Genomic DNA, 9610 nt, shown 5'->3' with positions numbered 1-9610 from the left:
AGTTTGGCGATGATTTTTACGCGGGTGGGGTAGGCTAGGGGGTGGAGGAGAAAATGAGAGGTGCTTTTTAAGGCACTCCACAACCGACGATTCTTCCCACTCTTCGTTATGATTTATCTACAGGCCGGTATTTCTGGGGAATAATGGTATAATGAATACTTGTATTTCGATTGTAGTTGTATCAAGTCGAAAGGAAAAGGTCCATATCGATAAAAGGATCGACTTACCAAATTATTTTTTTAATCCTAGGCAGTAAAAATGATGAATATCGATACTGATAATCGAATCGAAGTGAAGAGGTCCATATCGATACAAAAGAATCGATTTGTAAGAACCGGTCTTTTTCAGTTCTCGATACAAAAAAAATGTATGGCTGCGCTGTCAAAAATCGGTATATCCCGATTATCAGACGAGAAAAATTTCGATAAAAAATTGCATGGATACCAAATATCGATTTGTTAAAATATCGATACATGATGGTTCAACACCTAGGGACTAATCGGCGAGTTCGGCTTGTAAACACAAGTGTGAGAATAACCTCCGGCCGATTCCATTTATTAATTTGAAAAAAACATCCAAAATCACGTATTAACAAAATAAATTAAGAATGTACAGTGAAAAATTCGACTCACCGTTTTACACCGAGGAGACGGATTGTGAAGACTGCGATCAACAGATGTTCGAGTACGATTATGAGTACGAAGACATAAATGTTGACACATTGAGAGATGTTTATGATAATTGCATTGTGCCAAGTGTTTTTGAGACTGTCAAGTACTTGAGTCCTTTATTACTGTCATCATTAGCTTTCAATTTTTTAACTCAGATTATACTCATCAGTAAGTGCTCCCTATCCATTAACTCAACTCTCCACCGAGTTTTTCCGAAATATCTCGGGAACTACTCCAAATAATAAAATCTTCATAATGACATTTTCCCCAGTTCTCAGTAAACTCTACAAAAAAGATTTAGATCATGAATTTCCTATCTCCCCTTATTCCCGAGATATTTCCGAAAAATTGAATGAAGAGGCAAGCCGGCTTATTTCGTTCTCTCCTTTAATTACGATTATTGAAGTGAAATATTAATTTTTCCAGGAAAACTGCCACATCACTTGTTTCACGTACTGTCTATTGCAATTGGAATCTTCACAGTCCAGCATTATGTGCCTGAATGCCTGTATTTATTACTCACCTATGCAGTATTATCTTACGGCTGTTTGTGTTTACCTCGTCGATACCAAAGGGGTTGGGAGGTTTTTGTTACTAGTCTTTTAATAATTTTGTACTGTGAATATACTATGGAGCCCACAGCCTGGCACAAAGTCCGGAGTGTCATGATGATTGCGGCGATGAAAGCTGTCAGTGTCTCCCTCGATAAATCGAATAATAATGATTTTCCGAATATCTGGCAGTACCCCGGGTATTTGTTCGGGGCTGCAACGTGTTTATTTGGCCCCTGGGTCAGCTTCAAGGATTACATTGGATTGTTGGACAACGAAAGGTCATCGTTAGTGAGTTGAAAATATTTTTAAGGTCATCATTTATCAAGAATAATTAAATACCGAAAGGGCACCACTCAGGTGCAGACGTAATGAATAATTTAATTTCCTTTATTCTATGTTTTGTGTTTTTTCCAGAGTTTGGAATGGATTATTCACATTATTAAACATTATACTGTTTCCCTCATATTCCTGAGTGTTTCGAATTGTTGGGGTGGGTGGCTACTGGCTGATAGTTCAACGAAGTGAGTGAGATTTTCAAACTTACAAATTATTCGAGGTCTCATTCGACGTTTTTTATTTGAATTGTTCGCAGGTGGATCCTGGCATATCGAGACGCATTGTCTTTCAGGACTTCTCATTACTTCATCTGTTATGCCTCTTCGAGTGTTTTATTACTCGGTGGATATCCATCGTCCCTCACGACAATTGTTAAACCTGTGGATATTGAGATTCCCAGATCACTGGTGCAGGTCGTTGTCTCGTGGAATATTCCCATGCACACGTGGTTGAAATTATGTGAGACATTTTCTGCATCAATAATTAAATACCAAAGTGGGAAAATCGATTTTAAAAATATTAAATCCCACCTCTCGGATTTTACAACTTCCAGCGAATTTGATCTCCAAAAAAAAGAAAAATTTCCATCAATTTAATTTTCTTTGCAGATATATTTAGACCAGCGACAAAGCGCATAGGGAAATTTAGTGCAGTGACACTCACGTACTTGACCAGTGCCCTTCTCCACGGATTAAATTTCCAACTAGCTGCTGTTCTCCTTAGCCTGGGGTTCTACACGTACGTCGAATTCCAATTGAGGAATATTCTTGCCCACGCGTTTGACGCGTGCATCTCAGCGAAACGATGCCCAACTGAGAAATGCTGTCATAAAAAAAATTCTCAGAACTGTTACTGGGTCATTGTCGCGAACCTCGGATTTTCAGTATTATCGGTCTTCCATTTAGCTTATTTAGGACTGATGTTCGATACTTCGGATCTGCAGGAGACTGGCTACAGCTACAGCCACACCATCGAAAAGTGGTCACAGCTGGGATTCGCCAGTCACTGGGTTGCATTGGCTACTTATGTTGTGTATTTTTTACTCAGGTAAATTTTTCTTTCTGATTCTTTATGGGGTTGTAGATGAGTCATTAATGCACGAGAACAATTACGAGATTATTAAATAGTACCAATAGTCAAGTGGTGGATCCAAGTCATCTGATTATTTATTCCTGTCAGAAATTCAATGTCAATGAATCCATGACATTTTTATATTTTTCTATTTGTAAAAAGATTTTGTAATTAATGAATTGAGAATAAATTACATTTTTTGTATACATTTGGACTAGTTATTTCTTTCAACACTCGAGACGATTTGCTTTTTGGAAATGCGAAGGCGAAAAAAAAATGTACAACCGACCCAACGATTTCATTTATGATTTTTTGAGGTGGAAATTGATGAAAAATATTTTTAAAAAGCATGAGACAAACGAAATAATTAGTATTGCCATTATTACCCATCTGGGTAATGATTTTATTTCATATTAAAATTGACAAAATGTTAACAGAGAATATACATAAGAGATTCGGTGGTGTCTAAAAATTTCTGTTGCACCGTACAATTTTCTTAAAAACATGTACAATTCATTAAAATCCATGATTCGCCATACATATCCTTCAAAAATGTGTTATTTAAATGTGCCTCGACAATGATCTCTACATTTACGAATACGTAACATTCTATACATTCGTGAAAACTTCAGAAAATGCTTTTACTCTTTACTAAAATACTGTGAATACATTAAGTGACAATTAGACGGACCTCGGGTCGTCCTTCATTAATAAGAATGTGCAAGTACTCAATTTTTATGTCGGTATTATGTATAATACTTATATATAATGTACACGCACCATTGATCAACAAAAACCTAATTCTATTCTGTCTAAAGTCAGTGAATTTAGTCGAAAAAAAAGTGATAGATGCATCATTTGTGATGTATTATTGATTCCATTATTTTATATCACAATTATTTATACTCAAGGAGATCCCAGGACTTTGCCAACCAATTTTCTTTGTATAAAATTAAAAAGTAACGACTAATTGTTGAATATCCATCGAACTTGTACCTTTGAGCTTTTCTCCAATATCAATTAGACTATACGATTTTAATGATCGATAATATTCTTTTGATTATGTCCGAAACTTGATCACATTTTTAAAAGACAGGATCTCCTAATCCCTACCAACAAATCATCGATTCCATTAAAAAATATTTCCTTGAATATTTAATCACAAATGATTGCAAATATCCTCCGAAGATTTACAAAAAAAAAATATCTGAATACATTGAAAAACTGCAAGAGCAGCGAAGGGGCTTCACCTAAAATATGAATATCCATTATCAACCCCAAAAATTTCTTGTGCTACCACATGATAACTCTATATACATAATTCAGAATATTAATATTATAAGAATATTAGCCGCCACTAATTTGATACAAACTACTTTACAGCGATGATTCTATAAAAATTTGAAAATAATAAAAAAAAAGGGGTATAATTATTAAAATTAGATACATTATTATGTATTCGGTTGAAGTCTTTTACCCCCGATAATTACGTGTATTGTTATCACATCGGTGTGTAATGCATTAGACACTGAAAATTGATAAGCCATTTTTCGTGTTGATTGGTGTTAGCTGTTTGATACCACAAATGAAATGTTTTTAAAAAGCCTCTGGTCGATATTCTCTCATTGTACGATGGGGTTTAAACGGTGTGATCTTCTCCGTTGTCTCGATGTACGGGTGATGCTAGCCTCAGCCCCAACACCACTAAGAATATCGGTTAATCATCTGATAAATGCTGTTTTCGAACTTATTGTCGTGCGCGCACTGCAAGTCACAAAAGCAAAACGCCGTATGGATTTTCTTCTTTGTTCGTTAGCCCTCCAGTGCTAAATTTACATTAATAATCGAGTAATTAAGCTGGACATTATTGAGAATTGCGCCATTCATTTTACAAATTGTCATAAAAAAAATTCCAATTGTTTTTTTCGGACAAGTTCAGTGAATTATTTATTTACAAAAAATAAATATCATTTATTAATAGCCACAGGTTAAAACGTATTTCTTTTCATTTTCTTGGGTATAATTAATAATTATCCAACTTAACTTCTCAAATATTAATAATTCCCTCCATGCAATCATGCCACAACTACTTCAGAATTAATATCCGATGAATGTTTTAAAACCGTTTGATTAATTAATTGAATGCGACGATGGAAAGAACCCAATGAAAATTTGATAGAATAACTTACTGCCTCAACGAATTATATCGACTGACTCGATCTGCTGATCTGAGAACCATATTCATGCCAGATTGTGACTGCTGAAGAGGATGACTGCTCGTTGATGATGTTGCAGCACGATTGTCTCCCAAACACGTCTCCCTCACGTTCGATCTCGTTACTGGTTTGGTCACACCCATAGACTTCGAAGCAGCTGGACTTTTTGTTTTCGACCATACAATATCCAGAGCCATTTGACTCGCTGTTTTAGGCCTCGAGCAAGGGGATGGTTTGCAATTTCCAGTCACTCGCCTTGGATTTCTGCAGTTATTAATTGCAAAATTAAAATTCAAATACCGCGGTACATCTCTGCGGATTCTCACGACAATCATATCATTCTGCGATGAAATGCTACGATAAAAGTTCACTTGACTTATTGAATTGCCACAATTTTGGAGATAACACCTTAATAGAATAAAGGAAATTAAAATTAAAATTCTCCTGGAGCTTCTGGAATTTTTCTACAATGCGAAAAAAATTATGTAGCCAAAAATGATGCATAAGGCCCACATGCACCCCCAGGAATTTTTGGGTTGGATAACAATTATATTACATGCAACAGCACAAATGAGAACACATGATGATGAGGTGATAATGAGTGTTATTAAAGAACGGACCTTTTAACGAGTGTCGTTGTGGTTGAACGCGCTAGGAGACGCTTATTGGTATCCTTCTTGGATCCAACTAAAGGTGATATCCCGCCTTTCTGACTTCTTGATTGCAGTAAAAGTCCCAAGTTCGGACTGAAATATTTGGTTTTGGTTTTGTTCCTTGGATTTTGTTAATTGAATTAGTGCTTGATACATCGATGAAGAGATAATTGAATAATAAAATGAAATTCAAATGAATCAATTATCTCCTCAGCAAATTGCCAAAGTGATGTAAAAAAAAAATGTGATAATAACGACTCAAAATAATAATATACTTACAGTACAACCGCAGGCTGTCCTATTGAATTTTCCACGTAAAAATTACTACCGGCACGTCGTCTACGTATTTTTATTTCATTCAATTTGTCTCCCTGCGTCATGCACGCGAATTTTTGAGGAACACTGGTACTCGTCGTTGGGGATGACGTATCGTCCAGACGAATGCCATCGACTCGGTGTAATATACCAGAGACATTATCCTGTCCCAAATTAGGACACCTCGGCACAGCCGAGAAAGCATTCGGTCGTCCGATTCTCGAGTAAATTCCAAAGGGATGAGGAGGATTTCCATTCTCAGCCCTCAACGGGTTTTTTATCAATGAGTGGAGATATTTCTCTTTATCTTCGAGCCATCTCTGCTGATGACCGATAACAGAGCCAGGCCTGCATATTCTGATCCATGCAATGGTTTCATGAGATGACAGATGGTAATGTTTCATTATGTAACACCCTATCAACGATCCTGTCCTCCCAAGGCCAGCTTTGCAATGAACTGCGATGGCCCCTGGATTGTTCTCCGATATCTTCAAGAACTGACGTACGATCGAGTCAGTGGGAGTCGATCCGTCAGCGAAGAACAGATCCTTGTGATCAAAACCGGCCTCAGTGAATCTCGTTGCCTCGTAGATCTTCTGATTCAATCTCACGATCGTCGTCACATTATTCCGTTGAAAGTACGAGAAATATGACTCTGGTGCATGCAATGGATATCCTGAAATATGAAGAATTGCAATTTGATAAATTTTTTTTTCAGCAATGAAAATAATTATTATCGTTAATAAATTGATAATTTAATTTAGATAAGATGATAAAATTATCAATTGGCATCGATAATAAATTCGAAAATTACAGTCTCCCTGGACGGTTCCTAATTTTTTTATTTCAACGAGTAATTACCATTTTCATTATTCAATTTAGCGTGTGGTCCACAGAAGGCAATAAATTTCTCCGGTACAATCCAATTGAGATCCCCATTCTCAACTCTCTCGAAATGCTCGTACTCCTTGGGATTGAAGTCATCAAAGTTGAAGAAGCCGAGACGATGACATTTGTGAATAGCACTCAGACAATCTCTCAGAGATATTTGAAAACATGCAGGTCCGAATGAGGCATCACGAAACATTTGATATGGTGGACTGTGGGGACTGTTCATCAGCAACTCGTAGGCCTCTTGGGCTGTCTTCTTCAAGTACAGTATCTGAAAAAACAATTATGAATGGAATTAATAAATGACGATGACCAGACCGAGGCCATTGTCCACCAAAAGAAAATAATTTTCCCATGATCAACACTCACAGCAAAACTGCCAGCTAAAAATGCAGCATTGACCCTCTTCTCTGGATCTGTAGTTGTGTAATGAAGAATTTTCTTCTTACTTAAGGCAATAGCTCTCAGTTTCTTGTTAACTGTATCGCAGTATCTGTACAGCATTGCGAGATTGAGTGGCCCAAAGTCGGCGTAAAAATTCTCGTATACCAATTCATCGTCAATACTAAAGTAGTGCGTGTCTGTGGTACTTTTGGGTTTGATATCAGTTTGCAGGGTGACAAGGTAGAAACGATCTGAAATAATGATAAGAAAATATTAGGGCATGGTAATCAGTAATTCCCATATCGAAGGACAAGATCATTTGCCCTAGATTCATTCCTCTCGATAATTTCCTGTTATTTTTCACGTTATATTTACTAAAGAAAATAATGAATGAAGCCTGAGATTTCACAGACTGATTAGCAAGGTTTTCAATGCGCAAATCTCTCAATTGTGAAATTACAATTTTTCTAAGGCTCGTCCACGTAATTGCTGATACAAATGAAATATCTATTGATGCTAAACGCAATTCGAACAGTCCTTGACACTCCCTTCGACATCGTCCGCCTACACTAACCTCGGACTTAACTAATTCCTCCCAAAGACTTCCTCGGAATTCCTGACCTCCACCGAGACTTCAGATAAGCCCCAAAAAAATTCTTTAAAAAATACTAAAAATCATACAAACCCTTAAGAAATTCGGTGGCGCAGACCAACACCTCATTGCAGTCCTCCATCATCTCTGTAGATAAAAACTTCTGTAAACAAAAAAAAACACCAGAATTAAATCGAAAAGAAAAAAAACGCAATTACTAGAATCCTCCAAAGTCTAAAAACTGAAGGGGTAACCCGAAATTTCCAAGATAAAATAAAAAAAAGTGCGATAAATTGCCTTTTTTCTTTTTATTATGTAAAATATTGTGGACGCATCAATTAACAATTCACCTCCACAAACGTGAGTACGAATGCTCCAATTTGACAAAAAAAAAATTCCACCGAAGAATCAACTACCCCCGGCAAACAACGTACACGAAATAATTCTCCGAAAAAACCTCTGTTATGTTAAATACCTGTCAAACGTATTCTGCGTGGCTCGGAGAACGACCGTTACGAAATTTGAACGTTGCTGGAGTGCCGTGGGGCCCAATTGGACGACGGAAATTTCAGTCGTGTATTACCTGGAGTATACGAGGCTCAAAGTATACAAAAATTCTCAGAACTTTTTTTTTTCCACTCTCGAACACTGAAAATACCTCAAGCGTTATCTCTCCATCACCCTCCGACGATTGTTTTCACATTATTGATTGGATTGTCGAGAGGGCCTGGGTTTTTATTTTTTGATGGCTATTTGGGGGATTGTCTGGGTCTTATGCTTTGTCACTTCAATGGAAGTTGCATCGAGTTGTTTTCGATCGGGCTGCCATGTTGGGTTTCTTTAAACTACAAGTGACTGCGCCACTGTCGCTGAAATTGTGTATGTCACACTGATTGATAATTCTGGGGGTATTGGGGATGTGGGGGGATTTTAGTGGGACACTGTTGCTAGATTCTCGGATTCCTCAGGAGAGTCATGACCTTTTTCACTCTATTTTCCTTCAAAACACCTCGACAAAAGTCATTTGACCCAGATTTTTCAGGGGGCACTGACTCTTAGGCAGCAAAAAAATTCAGTGCATTGTTCAGACAATGTCCAATCGATTGTCATCGTTTTCTTTTCTTGCAAAAATCGAAGCAGGCAAGGTACGAAGTCTGCAGGGACCCTCCATCCAAGAATATATCAAATATATAATTTTTAAACGGGAATATACGTCATATTTTCAATTTTACTCACTTGGAAAATATATAGAATGGTAGATGAAGCATTAATTTTATATATTTTTGTGTGTAAATCATAAAATCAAGATTCGTAGAAATGTTTCCCAGAGGACCTAATGATTTTCTCAGAAAATTAATTATTCCTCCACCTCCCCCTTAATATCCATACATTTCTTCATCAGTACATCCAAAGAGGATGGACTAAAGTAGAGGTTCAGCTGTGGGGGTTTGAGTGACCCCAGGTGCATCGTAGTACTGCACCCCAAGAGAGGGAGGGCACCACACGCAATGCGGGGGTGTTTTTTTTTATTAACCATGTTTTTATTGCAATGCTGGGGTGTCCATGAAGTCGACGGGGTGAATTTTATTTTCTGCGGTATGAATGCTTTTTTTTTTATTTGTTTAACTGAAATTTAGCCAACTGTTGAACGTGGGGAAGGGGGAAACCACATCTTGTGGAATTTCAATGGAAAAAATTATTCAATATGTTGAAGATATACCACTAATGAATTTATAATTTTAAATAAGCGCGTTGTCCTAGTGGTAACGTGTTCGACTCGCACGCCGGCGGCCGGGGTTCAATCCCGGCATCATTCATTTTTTTTTTATTTAAATAATTCCAATTTTTTTTTTTGTTAATGGCAAATCAATCGAAATATTGTTTAAAAACTGAATATTTGATAATCGAGGAGATATGCAATGAAATT

At 37.0% G+C, this 9610-nt stretch overlaps 2 protein-coding genes across 9 annotated transcripts; one reads left to right on the top strand and one right to left on the bottom strand.

The window, feature by feature from the left end:
- The first annotated feature begins 278 nt into the window (after positions 1 to 278).
- Positions 279 to 2790, top strand: por (Protein-serine O-palmitoleoyltransferase por). The gene is made up of 5 exons (XM_011312699.1): positions 279 to 839; positions 1098 to 1513; positions 1640 to 1746; positions 1818 to 2020; positions 2170 to 2790. The coding sequence occupies exons 1-5, from the start codon at positions 608 to 610 to the stop codon at positions 2610 to 2612; spliced, it is 1401 nt and encodes a 466-aa protein (XP_011311001.1). The 5' UTR covers positions 279 to 607; the 3' UTR covers positions 2613 to 2790.
- A 209-nt stretch (positions 2791 to 2999) lies between these two features.
- cdc14 (cell division cycle protein 14) lies at positions 3000 to 8784 on the bottom strand. Of its 8 annotated transcripts, XM_011312691.1 has the most exons (9): positions 8342 to 8783; positions 8159 to 8266; positions 7777 to 7846; positions 7077 to 7342; positions 6678 to 6978; positions 5781 to 6492; positions 5469 to 5621; positions 4822 to 5112; positions 3000 to 4336 (listed from the first exon to the last, which is right to left on the bottom strand). In XM_011312691.1, the coding sequence occupies exons 3-9, from the start codon at positions 7826 to 7828 to the stop codon at positions 4255 to 4257; spliced, it is 1857 nt and encodes a 618-aa protein (XP_011310993.1). In that variant the 5' UTR covers positions 7829 to 7846; positions 8159 to 8266; positions 8342 to 8783; the 3' UTR covers positions 3000 to 4254. The 8 variants fall into 8 exon arrangements, with proteins under 8 accessions (XP_011310993.1, XP_011310995.1, XP_011310992.1 ...); XM_011312693.1 differs by having other exon boundaries at positions 5469 to 5594; positions 8159 to 8784; XM_011312690.1 differs by having other exon boundaries at positions 8159 to 8783.
- Between the last annotated feature and the right edge of the window lie 826 nt (positions 8785 to 9610).

Source organism: Fopius arisanus, unplaced genomic scaffold (genome assembly GCF_000806365.1).
Source record: "Fopius arisanus strain USDA-PBARC FA_bdor unplaced genomic scaffold, ASM80636v1 scaffold00106, whole genome shotgun sequence".
Classification (NCBI taxonomy): Eukaryota; Metazoa; Arthropoda; class Insecta; order Hymenoptera; family Braconidae; genus Fopius; species Fopius arisanus.
The sequence above is the reverse complement of the archived record's forward strand: the minus strand, read 5'-3'. Positions and strand labels throughout refer to the sequence as shown.

Excerpts from the sequence above, each read along its gene's own strand:
- por (XM_011312699.1), top strand. The coding sequence starts at position 608 with ATGTACAGTGAAAAATTCGACTCACCGTTTTACACCGAGGAGACGGAT. Across the intron at positions 840-1,097 it reads AACTCAGATTATACTCATCA|GAAAACTGCCACATCACTTG; the intron begins GTAAGTGCTCCC and ends TAATTTTTCCAG. Across the intron at positions 1,514-1,639 it reads ACAACGAAAGGTCATCGTTA|AGTTTGGAATGGATTATTCA; the intron begins GTGAGTTGAAAA and ends TGTTTTTTCCAG.
- cdc14 (XM_011312690.1), bottom strand. The coding sequence starts at position 7,828 with ATGATGGAGGACTGCAATGAGGTGTTGGTCTGCGCCACCGAATTTCTT. Across the intron at positions 7,343-7,776 it reads CGCCACCGAATTTCTTAAGG|ATCGTTTCTACCTTGTCACC; the intron begins GTTTGTATGATT and ends TCATTATTTCAG. Across the intron at positions 5,113-5,468 it reads ACAACGACACTCGTTAAAAG|AAATCCAAGGCGAGTGACTG; the intron begins GTCCGTTCTTTA and ends TAATAACTGCAG.